At 38.2% G+C, this 16277-nt stretch overlaps 1 protein-coding gene across 1 annotated transcript in view; it reads right to left on the bottom strand.

Moving 5' to 3' along the window:
• PREX2 (phosphatidylinositol-3,4,5-trisphosphate dependent Rac exchange factor 2) overlaps positions 1-16277 on the bottom strand; it is a gene marked incomplete at both ends in the record, with an annotated part of 282561 nt that overhangs the window by 28488 nt on the left and 237796 nt on the right. Inside the window, 2 exons of the mRNA XM_079722715.1 lie at positions 12221-12411; positions 12812-12878. Coding sequence (XP_079578841.1) covers positions 12221-12411; positions 12812-12878 — 258 coding nt within the window. The remainder of the gene's footprint in view (positions 1-12220; positions 12412-12811; positions 12879-16277) is intronic.

The raw sequence follows: 16277 nt of genomic DNA, 5'->3' as shown, positions 1-16277 counted from the left end.
ACATCTGGAACCCTTGCAGAATCAATTCTTTAACACTGTCAAAATGACATGTTATATATGCTTAGCCTCTCCTGTAGTTTCAAAAACATGTGTTCATTTCTTTGAGTCACTTCATTAAAAAACCCAATCCTTTGGCTCTCTTTCTCCTATTGTCCATATTAAAGTAAACTGGTGCCACACAGTATGGCTGGCTGGCTGGCTTCCCAATGTGATCCTCTTGTCAAGACCTCAGAATTGCTGCGAGAGCAAGGACCTCTTACTACCCTAGTTTGGGGGAGCACAGTGCATGCCCCATAGCAGTGCTCCATAAATAACTCCTCTGTCCTTCAATGAATGAATGCACAAACAAATGCCAGCACCTGATTCTTTCCAAGTCCTAAGTATTTGTCGTTATTCTAACACATACTCTTGATTTTTGACACGAGGGAAGAAGATTTCCTATCCTTGAATTCAAGGGGATCCCGTTCTGCTGTTCTTGAACAACTTTCTACAAGCTATCAATGGAGGATTCTAAAAATAAGCTCCAACAGGGTCCAGTGCTTTGTGTATTCTACTTCTTATAGGTCAGAGGAGTGAATTCATGTTTTTCATACTCTTCTTACATCCTATTGTGACTCATCACTGTGATTTCTCCAGCTTTACTGAGGCATAATTGACATATAACACTGTGTTGGTTAAAGTTGTGTATGTTGACTTGATACACTTACATGGTGCAAGACGATTACCACTATAGTTAGCTAACACCTCCATCACATAATTACCACTTCTTTTTTGTGATTGAGAACATTAAGACCTACTCTCTTAGCAACCACTGTGATTTTGTTTTACATACAAGGTTTCCCTATTTTAGTAGGTATGATCTAGTCATTTTAAACAGATTCATTTCATATCTCTACCTCTGCAATGAGAAGATGCATTCACCACCAGAAACACAGATGAAGATAGAAACAACTGAGTGTACACTATTGCCGGGTCCTGCAGTAGATGTTTTCACATATATTACTCACTTAATCTTCATGCCACCTTTTGCAAAAAGAAATTATTATTCCCATTCCACCAATAAATCTCTGAGACCATGACGGAATCACGGTCACACGGTAAATAACAGGATTCAAAACCAGTTTTCTAATTCAAAATCCAGAGCTCTTTCCATTATACCAAAATCACATCACATAGATCACTGCTTTTAGAGAACCCCAACTCCCCACATCCATAATTCAACAGTCCCAATCTTGGTCTCAGCATTGCATGCTAAATGCACTGTTTTGGTAGAGACTAATACAGCCAGACCAAACGACTTCACTACGAATGTAGACCTCATTGTACTGAAATGTGTTCATGGTTAAAAAGAAACTAGATTTGAAACCTGCTGAACAATTCTATCGACTGTAAAGCAATCACATAGTAAAAATAAACTGAAGAAAGATTGCGTTCCTTCTCTACTACAGATGTGCATTTTTCTACATAAAATGCACTGTGCTGGGTAAGGCGTGTTCATTCCTGCAGTGATCTCATTTATTCTGGTTTCTAATTACTTCTAACTACTGAGCACAGGGCACCACTGTGAAAAGTATATTGACAATTAGAAGGAAGCGCCTGACTGAAGAAACTAATTGTTTACTGTTGCAGGGTTTTATTTTCCCTGCTTCCTTTTATTACCTCACACGGAGGAAGAACTATCCATCTGAGGGCTAAGGCAGTACGTTAAATAGGAATCAATGCCAAAGTGGCTGCTATGGCTCAACACAGGCAGAGTGTCTGCACAAATAATATGGAAAGGACCTCTGCTGATCGATCATGCCCAACTTGGTCACCCTGAGCAATGCGTTTGTGATAAATGAAAAGCTTGAGAAAACTGCCACCAGTCAGCAGGGATTTCAAAAACCCAATACCTCTGTCCTTGTTCCCCTATAACAGAGAAGGCACTTTTTTTTTTTTCGGTACGCGGGCCTCTCACTGTTGTGGCCTCTCCCGCTGCGGAGCACAGGCTCCGGACGCGCAGGCTCAGCGGCCATGGCTCACGGGTCCAGCTGCTCCGCGGCATGTGGGATCTTCCCGGACCGGGGCACGAACCCGTGTCCCCTGCATCGGCAGGCGGACTCTCAACCACTGCACCACCAGGGAAGCCCAAGAGAAGGCACTTTTCTTAATGAAACATGGAAATACTCTTTCGTGAAAAAAGGGCAAACAGTTATTTGTTTTCAAAAATACAGAATTCACTTACAGACACATATGCATGGATAATAAAATATTAAATATTTACATTCTCCCTTTAGGAGAATTTGAATGGCGGTCTAACAATAGGTGCAATCCAAAAGCCAGTGATCATTCAGGCAAGTTTCCAGTACATTTTATAGACATAACTTCCGGGTGTCTATTGATAATTTCAACATTATTATTTGACTCCTGTCAAAGAGACAGTACGGATGAAATCTTCCCATGACTGTACTAACTCCTATGTCTCATAGTCTGGAGCTGAAAGACAAGGGGTTAATGAGTATTTGAAAAAAAAAAAAGAAGCAAAGAGACGGCAAGCAGAGACGGGCACCATGGAAAACAACTGAACACAATGGAAAAGCAACGGGCAACAGCTGGAGAGAGATCCTGGCAGCAGCAGCAGCGCCAAATTGAATACGTGGTTCACTGCATATATCTTAAGGCAAAAAATAAATCACATTTAAGGGGCACGTTTTCAGCACTGCACAGGGAATTAGCCAGGAAATTCCCATTAAAGATAACAGGACTTTCTACTGCAACTTTCAACACATTCTCGGAAAGTTCTCAGTGTCTAGCTTTAAACCTAGGCTTCAAAAACATTCCACGTCCCTCATTCCCTTCTCTTCAAGCACATTAGGGTGTGTTTTTCTTTGACACGTCTCACTGCTGAGGTGAGCACAGAGGTAACTGAAGCCCTTTGGGGATGGGTAATTGAGCCCTTAGGGGCTAGAGGAGGTATCTGCTCGGCTGAAAATGTGTATGAATATGAAACATCTGTGTAAGGTAGGACTCTACCACGGTCACCAGGGTTGCATCTGCCCCTCTGCATTTTAAATTCTTCAGCCTGGACTCTTTCACCGATTGGTTTTATTTCTGTTTCATGGTTCTGGAATTTAACTGAATAGGTCGGGTACCTATCCCAGCTACCCGAAGTTCCTCCACACTCCCTCTCTAGTTCATCTCTTCTCTTGGCTGTCTGACTTTTGTCCTTACTCCTTGTAGGTTCTTTGATGACTCCAATACTGAAGGGGTGTCCAGTATGCGATTTTCATCAGTTTCCCCCATGCTTTGACATTGTACCATAATTGTTTTCGCTTTGACCTGTTTATCCAAGGTACTAAATAGATTTGTTTGAGTATTTTTCACTCCTTTCTCGTGGATCCTACAGTGTTTTATTCTGAGGCTCCACGGGTGCACAGAGGACAGGGCAGTGGAGAACCAGGGAAGATTAATACTCTCTCTACACTCCCTGGTTATTTTTTCTCACCTTCCACAACGGGCAGCCAATTATTCTTTGCTTACGCTTCTGTGCGTCTTCCTGGAATACCTTTTCCCTGCTCCTAACACCTGGTTTGTTCCCAGAAAATTCCTAGCAGTGTTTTTCCATTACCCCTTGAGATTACATATATATGTTATTATTTATTGTTATGATACCCATTTGTACTCATATATACTTCTAGTCCTTGCTGACTATGAATCCATTGAAGTACATCCCCATATAGGTACACTGTGAGCATCTAAAACTGAACATGTAACAGATTAACTCAACATCCCTCTCCCCAGTCCTCTCAAAGACAAATGCATATTTCCTCCACCACCACCGTGGCATCCTCCCTCCCCCAATCTTTCCCAGCTGGAATCATCAGAAACTCTCCCTCTCCCCTGTTCTCTATTCCTCACCAGTTCATCTAGTTCTGTTTACTGCCTTTTCATACCTTTCACATCTGTCTTTTCCCTTCTAACCTCTGTGCCAATACCTTAGTTTTGGATCTCATCATGTCACCGTACTCCTGTAAAATCCTAGCTGTCTCCCTGTCTCCATCCTTGTCCCATCATGGCCCATGGTACTGATCTTTATTTTTTAAATATTTTTTAAAACATCTAATCATGTTATTCTTCTGCTGAAAACCTTTCATTGGCTTCCCAGGGCCTCTAGGAGGGAGTCCCAAACCCTTAACCCAGCAGGCAGGGCCGTCCATGCTCCAATTCCTGTCTTTCTTGCTCCCTTCTTCTCACTGCTTCCTTCTCATTTCACCACCCAGAAGTAGCCAGCTCTTTATTGTGACCTCCGGCCCCGTCGAACGCTATTTCACACCTCGATATTGTATTTTCATACTATTCCTTTACACGGAACGTCCTCCTCCATTTCCGTCACCTGGTAAACACTATTCGTGCTGTAAAACCTATAACAGGTGTTACATTCCTTCCTTCCTGCTTAACAGGATTTAAATCTCACTCCGCGGTATTCCTCCGAGGATGTTAGATGACCTATTGCCAATTGAAAATTAACACCTTAGAGGCAGAAATTGCCGCTTCCTCCCTTCAACTTCCTCCACACCACCTGCTCTCTTGCTCTAGGTCATAGAGAAAAAGAGGCAGTTCGGAAAGTGCTGGCAAACGGACCGTTTATAATGGTGAGATACCCCTATTCCTTCCCTCCCTCTGGAGGACAGAAAATCTGGCTTACGTCATTTATTAGAGCACTTATAAACCCACTAGCACTGAAGCCCTCAGGAAGAGATCCTGGAAAATGACTGGAATTTTACTTTGCTTTAAATATCATTTTGCAGGTTTAGGAAAAACAATAACTTCAGTTTCTTTAAAAGAAACTTTGAAGAATCATGCCCTATTGAATGCTTTTTAAAGTCAATTCTATCAATACATTTATCACTTTTAAATAGCTACATTTTAAAAATGTAAATACTTAAATTTTACTAACATAATGGTAAAATTGTTTCGCAAAAACAGATGAAATATCACTCCAAATTACGTATTTAGATTATTTTATCAAGATATGTTTAAGGTGCCTAGAATTTTCCAATCTTAATGATAGGAGGTAATAATGTATAAGCTCTGGCTTTATATGTACTTAAATTAAAGTATGTCTGGCCCATGATTACTGGCTGGCAGACCTAGAAACCATTGCAATAAGAAGGGACTCTCATTATTACTGTGTTATTCTTCTTTCATAGTAAACTAATGAAAACAACGAACATTTTAAAATAGAATAATTTAATGCACTGGTTTATCAAGATTCATATCAATTGCAAAGAAAAATCTAAGCAAGAAAACAAATATAATAGTAAATCTGGCCACCTACCTCTTCAGAGTAAAGAACTTTTATAAAAGATAATGAAACAAGGTAAAAGAATGAAACTTATATTTGAAATATCTGATTTCTTCCCATAATTTTAAGAGAATAAACTTATTTATCTGTTTGTTTAAATTAACATAAATCATGGAGTTTTATTTGCCTACTTTACAACTCAGTATAATTGGAAAATCTGGGTTTACTTTTCTTTTTTCCCCCAGCTTTACTGAGGTATAATTGACAATTAAATATGGTATAAATTTAAAGTATACAACCTGTTGATGTGATATACATATACATTGTGAAATATTCATCACAATCAAGCTAATTAACATATCCATCACCTCACATAGTTACCATTGTCTTTTTCTTTTCTTTTTTGGTGGTGAAAACACTTAAGATCTACCCTCCTAGCAAATGTCAAGTATATAATACAGTATTATTAAGTATAGTTGCATTGTTGTTATGTCACATCTCCGGAATTATTCACCTTGCATAATTGAAACTTTGTACCCTTTGACCAACTGTCTCCCCGTTTTCCCCTTCTCCCAGTCCCTGGTAACCACAATTCTATTCTCTGCTTCTATGAGTTTGGCAGAGTCATTAAGATTTATACTTATAGCATGAGTAGGATATATTCTGTCTTTCTCCCAGAGCCCCATTATTATAGCATCTTATTTTTTTCTCTTCTAAAGATTAGTACACAATTTTATATTTTCATTTTTGAGGTTTTTTTGGTTTTCATTCATTAATGATTTTATTAGATATCAAACAAATGAGAATGGTTGCATTGATCATAATCAAATTATAACTGTTAAAGAAAAATAATCAAAACTGAAGCCATATCTAATAACAATTTTAAACACCACCTCTGTCATTGCTACTACTACCTTTATATAAAACAAGTGTTTTAGACTAATGTGTTTCAGATTCCTGACTATATGAGCATAATTTTAGGACTTCTTATTGCGAATGTACAGTATCCTGGCATCATGAGTTGGCAGTTTCTTTTGTTCTATTTAGCCATCTTTCTGGAGATTTAAAATTCAAGATTTCCACTAATCTTGCTGCTAATCTTCCAAGTCATTTTTGGACAGAAAAATAAATGGATACATTTCGAACCTACATTTGCTTATTGCAGTAATTTATTTTTGCCCTCCCATCCTAGAGTCTAACCTACATATGGAAATCCCCGGAGTAAATCCACTCCTCTTACTTGATGTGTTTTTGGCTGCACAGAGGAGAAAGATGCAGCTTCATCATCTGCCCTGTTAGGACTCTGATTACCTAAGCCAGGTTACCTTGAGTACTCTACTTTTATAAGATTCTGCATTTCCTTAATCTGGGCCTATTTATCAATTTGTCCTTTGATGCCATGGTGATGACAGAATAAAATATTGCTAAGAAAGAGTCCTTAAGTGTCAAACAAAAGTGGTTTTTAAAATTGTTAATTGATAGTTACCTAAAAAAATGTTTTTTTTTAAATTGCTTATATGAACCAAGAATCACTACACTATTTATCTTCATTTGAAATGAAAACTGTTTCATTAACCAAATTGCTAATACATATTTCCCTTTAGCTGTTTTTATATTTTAACTCCTGGATTTCACTTTTCTAACAAACGCTTATAATCATAATTTGGGTCCTATACTATGGTCACGTGATAGGTTTTGTAAGTTTCTGCTGGAAGAGGGATGATTCTGAGAATTCAACCACCCTCTGCAATCCTGTCCAATGTGAAAAAATGTCTCAATTTCTAAACAACCAACTAAGAAATGCATTTTGGAAATACACCCTTTTAAGTTAGAAACTTCACATTATATAGTTTATTAGTTCCTAAAATTTTATATGTTAAAATGAGTTTCTACAATGTATAAAAAGAAAAGCAGTCCAACGCTGGAATACATAGATGGCAGCCAGCTTGATGTTCATCATCATTATGCTTTTTAATAATGAGAACAGGCTGACCTTGCCACAGACTGTTTCCTCCTCACACCTGTGTGGGGTTCAAAACAACGTGATTATAATGCTGCTGTTACAGGTGCTGTTGAACCCCTGACACAGTGAGCCCCTCCTGGCCCTGCTGTTCACATCCCTCACAGGTGACTGAACACCAAGTATATTAGCTAATGCAGGACCTTGTTTCCCGGAAGAGACTCAGCCTCACAACAAAACATAAAGATAAAAGGGAATTTATGTGTACAGATCTCCAAGGTTTTGGTACTAAGACATCACAGGTGAGTCAGACATGAGGCTTGTGTTCAAATCACTCCGCCCTCCTGCAGGACCATCCCAGGACTCCGACACTGCTGAAAATCCATCATTAACAGATACAAAGAGTACGTGTACAAAAAGTCCCTGGAACAGGTCCTTAAAGGGAAACACTGTGATTCCAGAGTCCTTCCCCTCACTAGAAATTTTCCTGACATAACCTTTCAGGTAGCCTCTGGAAATTTCCACCTACTGTTTCCACTGGTGAAGGAAGCAGAAGCAAATGTAGTGTGAAGAATATGGCATCTCTGTTTTTGGATGCGATAAGACTCATGCTTAGGTTTTACAACATTTGCAGCATGCTAATTCATAACAGTTAAAGGCAAACAGTTGGCTATTAGGCAGCGATAGGAATAAAGAAGCAAAACAAAATGAAATACTGCAGTGAATGGAAGGATGCTGCAGTAGGAAATAAAAGGGAAATTTAGAGCCCATGTAGCACGCTTGTGGATCTGCAGCAAATAACTGCATGGAACAAAGGAGAACGTTAAAAGCCACGGTGCTGATTCAATGCTTTACAAACTTTCAAACTGGCAAAAAATAATTTTGCCTAAAAAGCAGATATAGGGACAATATAAAGCATGACTCTTTGTGGGAAAGAAAATTCAAAAGATATTCAAATGTTTGTATTTGTTAATCAAAGAAGTATAAATTAAAGCACTGATGAAATACAATATCGTTGTACACCTGGCAGAGAAGCACGATAGATAAATGGGTTCTAACACCCTCTGAAGACAAGGTAAAGATGGCAAACAACTATCTAACCTTCTGTTGGGTTTTTACAAGGACAATCCTTTTGGGAACTTAAATAATAATATATTAACCAAAGAGGTTTACGCTCTTTGACACACTGATTGCATCTGGAGGATATTTTTGTTTACTTTTAGCTTAGTGGAAAATAAAATTGAAATTTGAACAGCTATATAAAGATGTCTCTCTGCATTAAGGGCAGTAGAGAAAGAAGATAAACCACTAAATTAATAGTTTAGTAAACTGTGGTGTATCAAGTGGCTAGAATATTATGTAGCAAATAAAAGTGATCACGGGAAAGTCTGTGTGGACATTTTAGATAGATGATACATAGGTAGATAGGTAAATAGATACTATGAGCATAAAGCAGATTATTAAACTATACTAATAAAACTATGATCAGATGTATGTTGTTTGATAGAAGGTGCAAGAGATGATTCAAAATGAAAATGAAAGAAGGCAAGTCAGGATAGGAAATTTTGGAAAATTTCCATTTATTAAACTACCTTTTAATATCATGTATACTGTTTAAAAGGCAAAAATCCTGATCTTAAAGAAAGACAATTTTCTTTCACTATTCAATAGCAATGGAGATAGTTAATGTAAGTAAATGACTGAGGAAAGTGTGTGCAGGAAAGTTCACCAGCAGAATTGTAATGCACATAAAGCACTGCCCCAGGAAAGAGAATTTAATAAACAAAGCTGGGCTAAACGCTATGAAAAGATTTTAATAATTCATCCTGAATTCTATTCCTCCTAATCTTGCATTCACTGTTGTATGCCACCCTGCCATCTAATTCAGGTTGGCATTAAAACGTCTAAACATTAATGCTAATTAAATCTGCCTTTTCATTCTGAAATCACATTCTTCTCTTTAATGTCAAACATAGGCCATATAACTCTATACTTTAAAAAATGTTAGATTCCCTTTTTTGGTGAATAAAATCAGAAAAGGCAGGAAGCTGATTATCTAATGTGGATACCATATTGTTAACCATTTCTCATCTTAATTTTAAAAGCAAATGGTAAAATAGTCTGTGTAGTATTTATTCTGATTCATATTATGAACTTCTCCCCTTTGCCAGAACCTGAGGGTAAATAAACCTCCACGTTCAATGTTTAGTGTAAATGTGGATCTACTTGGGTTCCTTTCTAGCTGTCTGAATTATAATTACTAAAGAATTGTTTTAGGAATGGTCTTATGTGAGATTTCTGATTCCAATATAAATTAGCACACATTTTATCACCATGAAAAACCTAACCATAGCCTTCCCTGAAAGACTAAAGATAATGTTAAACTCCTATTTTATTCTGCATAATAGAAAAATAAAACCGTACTATTTTCAAATAGTTTTAACCTTAATTTCGGCATCTGTCATGGGGAATTTGTGCCTACACCTTAGTAAATGTCTCTGAAATGAACTAACTAAAGCCATATTTATTTTGAACTGTGGAAATGGAAAAAGTCAAAATACTTTGAAATTTCAATGTTATTTGTGATTCCAACACACCAATCAATGAATACAGCAATTATAAAATGGTTGTGGAACATAGATCTGTTTCTCCTACCCATCAGTAGTTAAATTCTAAAACTGTTCATGGGACACCTCAGAGAATAATTTGGGCAATTTGGTCACGGTTCTAGGATGAAATGGCAAATAAAAAAAAAATTTTTTTTTTTTTGGTCTCACCATGTGGCTTTCGAGATCTTAGTTCCCCGACCAGGGATCGAACCCGGGCTCCCTGCACTGGAAGCACAGAGTACTAACCACTGGACTGCCAGGGAATTCCATTAAATGGCAAATTTAACTGCATTAACTTCCAGTAAATTCATGTGGAGATAAGAGCGTATGCTTGTAGTTCGAAGCCTGGAGCGTCCCTTGGTTGTCACAGTCCTCAGATAACTATGATCCTGCACCAGAGTAGGATAAGAACATTAATCAAGGGGATGACACTTTGCCAAGGCCACAGTGGCCACTGTGCTGGTCCTTGAGCACATCATGCTGGTCCCCATCGGGCTCCCACATTTGTACTATGCTCCCTAGATGGAATGCTCTTTCTCTGAGATATCTGCATAACTCACTCCTTCATTCCACACAGGTCTCTAATGAAATTTCCTCCATGCAAGGTGCCCACCCTTCATCCCATCTTGTCCCTTTTTACCTCTCTGACTTCTGTTCTTTTCTGTATTTATTCCACCTACTACATTACTCATTTATTTGTTTACTTGATCATCTGTTTCACCCCAACATGATTTACATTATATGAGAGAAGGGAGGGTTTTTTTTCAGTGCTTTATCCCAGCAACTAGAATGGTGCTGGCACATAAACAGTGCTCAATGCATATTAACTGAGTCACTGAATAATAAATGAATGAATGGGAACAGGATGAATGAATATGACTGATCAGAGGGAGAGAGCTTTTCTCTGCTAGTAAAACAAATGATGAAATAATATTTTACTCATTTAGTTGCAGATGATATTTCAATTAAGCTCTTAGTAAGCTTGCAATAGAGCACAAAGTACACAGCAATTAAAATAAAGCAGAAAACTCTGTACATTGTGTCACCCACAAAAATTTAATTCTCCTTTTAGAGAAATAAAGTCTTGTCACACTTCATAAGCAAGGACATGCTGTGTAGGACCTGTAAACTAGAATTCAGGCACATCAAGTCAAATGGAATGTCACAGATGAGAACCTGCTGATTTGAACTTTTTCCCTCTTTCTACCTTTAAAACTCTGACCCATCAAAACCCAGTTCAAATGCTACCTTCTCCATGGCAAGTTCTAACCATCTCAAAGATCTATGTTCCTTCTGAATCTTATTTTTTTAGCTGTAACCTTCCTAGATCATTTATTTTTCTTCGTAGTCTAGGTAATCTGTTATTTTTGTTACTTTTTATTATGTTTTTGTTATCTTATTTTGTCATATGATTATTTACTATTATTTTTGTTGTTTGTTGCTCATGTTTTATGTCTCTAACATGAGTATCACCCATTTATGACATTACCCAGTCAACAGCACCAACTGCAGTCCTTTGCATGGGTGAATTAGCAAGTAAATTTGAATAAACAATAACCACCATCCACTCAAAATCTAACTGGCCTCATACTAAGAAGAGAGTATGACTGGTGACAGCAGATTCTCTGCTACAGTGAGGACTAAATGCTGTCCTCTTGTTTCCACCTACATGGTTTCATTTCACTGTGAAAATGGAGAGGTGATAGAAGAGGAACAAGTGATTATGAAGAAGGACCTGACTCGGGGTTCTCCCCTCACATTTGCATCTGATGTAGCTGTAGGAGTTTATGCACCTACCACAGCTTTCCCAGACACAGCACTGCTGCTTAAGATAGACCAGCTGAAGAGGACCTATCTAAGACTTCTCCTTACATTTTCAGGAAGAGCATATTGTGTGGGATCCTGGACTATGATTTTTCCAGGAGTAGGAAGACAGTAGTAACTCCAAGGCAGCATCTAGCTCACCACAGCTGGGTAACAGGGATCCAAGCCACTGAAGAAAAAGTTTTGTTTTGCTAGTCACCAGCCCCTACCAAGTTAAGTTCCTAGAAGGAATAAAACAGATGCAAAATTTTGTACCTAAAATATAAATCTTAATATAAATACAAGGGTGATAAGATTCTAGGCCACAGTGATATAAATGTGGGACTGCACTCATTTGTATGAATAAACAGTCACTGAAAATAGAAGAACCAAAGCCAGAAATTACTGTGCAAGAATTATCTGATTTCTAAAGTCTTATTCCAAATATATCTGAGCCCTTTGAATGTTTCCAGCTATAATTTCATGGAGCTAAATGTAATAAACAAGAACCTCCGAATGTAATAAGGTATAGCAAAGATGCAGGCAAGGCGGGAAGTCACGTACCGATGCACGCCGCTGTTGCACATGATGACGTGGCAGGCCCCCAGCCTACTGCACAGCTCCGAGGACACCGACAGTAGCCCGACACCGGAGGCACTGCAAGCCGTGTTCGCACAGGCAGCTGTGCGCTTGGATCTGATAAACGAGGCTACCAGTCGATACAGTTCATCCAAAACGTTGAGAGGCCTCATGAGCTGCAGAAAAAAACGATGCCCATAGGGTTCAACATGTTTAATAGAAAGAAATCCTTTTATTTTTTATTATTTTTTTGAATACTGTTTCCTTTTTTTTCTTTTTTTTACATCTTTATTGGAGTATAATTGCTTTACAATGGTGTGTTAGTTTCTGCTTTATAACAAAGTGAATCCGTTATACATATGTTCCCGTATCTCCTCCCTCAAGAAATCCTTTTAGATGGGATACAATTCAACGTTGTTATAACTTACAGTGAATAGTCTAAAATATTTTATTATGGAGATAACAGAATCAGAGACCACGGATGTTTATAAATTACACAGTGCTCAAGAACACCAGCAAAATTAAATAAGGGAGGTAAATGGCAAAGCAACAGTCAATGCAATCTTCTGTTTTTACCTTATCTACATAAGCAGCTTTGGATGTGGAGTTTGGTGGTGAATTTGACTTGTCCAAGTAGAATGCCCTGTAAGAATACAAAAAATAAATGATCATTTATTGTTAGTAAAATTAAAAAGCATGAAGACATGCAAGTTTCACTGACTTCCTTTTCTTTTTTTCTTTGCGGTACGTGGGCCTCTCACTGTTGTGGCCTCTCCCGTTGTGGAGCACAGGCTCCGGACGCACAGGCTCAGCGGCCATGGCTCACGGGCCCAGCTGCTCTGTGGCATGTGGGATCTTCCCGGGGCACGAACCAGTGTCCCCTGCATCGGCAGGTGGACTCTCAACCACTGCGCCACCAGGGAAGCCCAGCACTGACCTCCTTTTAAAGACAAATGAATAGACAAAGTGTTGAGCACTAGGATGAGTGGGACTGCAAAGAACAGTCTTCCACTCAGAAAAAAAAAGATTGAACCTACCATCAGCTCCATTACTTATCGTATGGCTTTAGAGGGATTACTTAGTGTGTGTCTCAATTTCCTCTTTTGCAATTTGGGGATCACATTAGTTTCTACTTCACAAGGTGACCGAGAAGATGAAGTCAGCACAAATAAAATGCTTAGGATGGTACACAGTACAGAATAAGTGCTCATTGATAATTACAGTAATTAATATTATTATAAAAGTTGAAAAAAAGATATTTTCTAAAAACATCCAGTTTTTACTTATTGTGCAAATGTCAAGATTACGAAAATAATACTCAAAACACAAATTTTAAACAGACTGCTTAGTTGGATTCTTTCAGCCACTAAGCTATGCTCAGATTGGAAGTAAAACCCTCTTTGAAGATACACTGGCTCTTTTTTGTCACCAGGATGCAATACGCCCACAACTATTTTAATACACTAAGCGGAATCCTAGTGGCCTGCAATAATTAGATGTGATTTCCAAAGAATTATTGCTGAGTTCGTTTAGCTATTAGCTCAATACTAAACAGAAATTGTAAGGGAATGACCCATGAAGACAGGACATTTAAGTTATATTTAAGCGAGTATGTTTTTAATGAAGTGAAATTATTTTAAAGCTGTCAACACTTAACATTGATATACCAAAATAATATTAGAATGATTGTCAGACAAGATATTGAAATAAAACTCATTAGACTGGTGTTTCAGAGCACCTTGTAGGACCTCAAACTATTGGTGGATTATTATCCAATGCATGAGTAGCAATGGCATAATCAGAAAATCAGTGAGGGAGAACTTCATGCCCAGCACTGGTATTTTGAGTCCCACTAGACACACACACACACACACACACACACACACTGCTATTCCAATTACTAGAAGTAGCTAGCAGTAGTGCAGCTTGTTTTTTTGTCTTTTTAAGCTAAAGTAGCATGGATTAATCAAAATTCACACTTTAAATTAGGAAAGCTTTAACTTCTTCTAACTTCCAAAATGTAAATTATGTACATTCTCACTGAGAATGTCTGTTCATCTCTCAAACACAAATTCAAAGTACAACAGAAATTTTACAACAGTTCAGCATCCAAAGCATTTTAAACTCCTAGGAGATTTCCATGTAGCATCTTGAAACAGAGGTGGTTCCTCAAACCTGGAATCCACAGAGATAACCTTGATCAGATGTCCCTATGCCTTTCCTCAACTGTGCTTGGTAGAAAGATGTGGCGAAGAAGAGTCCACAGCAGGGATGAATTATTCCCTCAGCGTGAATCCCAGAGCATATAATGCTGACTGGAGCCTGGGGACTACAGCAAATCCAGGCAATGCCCGGCTCATGACCATTGGGTTACCATGACAGGAACCACTGCAAAGTGGAACATCCATCACGTGCCATGAAAATATAGTTCCACTCAGATGGTTGCATCAGCAGCTACTAAGAGTACTGGCTTGAGAGGAAAATCAAAGGAATTTGATACATCTTAAAATGTTCTAGATTTTTCCCCCGTCTCAGAAGGAGATAACAACAATCTAAGAGGATTGCTGTTAAGAGGAGAGGAAATAAGCTTGAATTGTGAGAAGTACAGAAACATGCAACGAGGTTGAAGCTATTGGAATAAATGAGCAACTTCGAGAAGCCAGAGTGGGTAGACTCTGTATGGCCTGACAGGCCCTGATAGAGTTGGGTTTTAACTAAAGGCCCTCATTACCGGAAGACAGCCTATTTTCTAAATTTTACTGCTGTGCATAAACATTCAGGGTCTTCTGAAAGTTCTGAGTGTCTTTTCACTTCAATTGCACAGGTACGTATTTAGGCTGATGCTATGAAAACCGATGTACGCACCTCCATGCTTTAACAAATTAGTATTTTGCACTTTTCCTTCCCCTTTTAAAGGAATGAAACCTTACAGATACAGGTGGCCCTTTGTATCACACATGTCCAGTCCCATTGTTCCAGACTCGCCCCTCCCAGGGTTACCACCACCCAGAAGCTGGCATCTGTCACTTCCATGCTTTACAAAGTCACCCACACAGTTGGCCCAAGTGGAGGCACCAAGGAACAGGTGTGATCATTGTTCCATATCCTTGTTCACATTGATGGCATTAGAATTTCAACCTTTGGTGTTGTAATTTTCAATTTGCACATATTTGTCATCCATCTGTATTTCTTCTTCTTTTATAGCCTTCTCATATTTCTTACTTTTGTGCAGTCACATTTGTTTTTTTTTTTTTTTTTTGGCTGTGCCTCATGGCTCGTGGGATCTTAGTTCCCTGACTAGGGATTGAACCTGCGCCCTCAGCAGTGAAAGCTCGGAGTCCTAACTACGGGACCGCCAGGGAATTCCCAAGTCTTACCTTTTTTTTTTAACATAGAAATTTGTTATTACTTTTTATAGCAAGAGTTAAATTTGATGACATTTAGAAGTTTCTATTCCTCTTTATTTTTTTTAAATCCACACTTTCTTTCTACACTTGCTTCCTCAAGAATATTCAGTTTTTCAAGTTCATGATTCAATTAATATTTTTGATCCGTGTGTGTCAGTGGTATACTCTGGCATAAAATTCTAGAATCTAGATTGACAGTGAATTTTTTCCCGCAATATTGCTCTCAATTAAGTTGTCTTTGTTTGGAGGCTAGTCTATATTTTTTCTCTGATAGGTTAAGATTTTGTTTTTATCCTCAATGTTCTGAAGTTTTACCACAAAGTGTTTAGGTGATGATTTATTTTTATTTATCCAGATAGGTCCTTACACTGTACTTTCAATTTAAGGAGTCTTGTCTTCAATTCTAAAATAATCTCAGGTATCATCTTTCCCCATAATCTCATCCATTCTCTCTCTCTCTCTCTCTCTCTCTCTCTCTCTCACACACACACACACACACACACACTCATAAACACACGTACACTTTCTTTTGAGATCTTATTTTCCCATTACTGCAATTTTGCTGATTTCCTAAATAATATCTTCCAAATGAAAAAACCCTGTCTTTGCCAATCTAGAGTTTATCCTTTCTACTG

Source organism: Hyperoodon ampullatus (genome assembly GCF_949752795.1).
Source record: "Hyperoodon ampullatus genome assembly, chromosome: 17".
NCBI classification, from domain to species: Eukaryota; Metazoa; Chordata; class Mammalia; order Artiodactyla; family Ziphiidae; genus Hyperoodon; species Hyperoodon ampullatus.
This window is presented reverse-complemented; position numbering and strand designations above follow the sequence as displayed.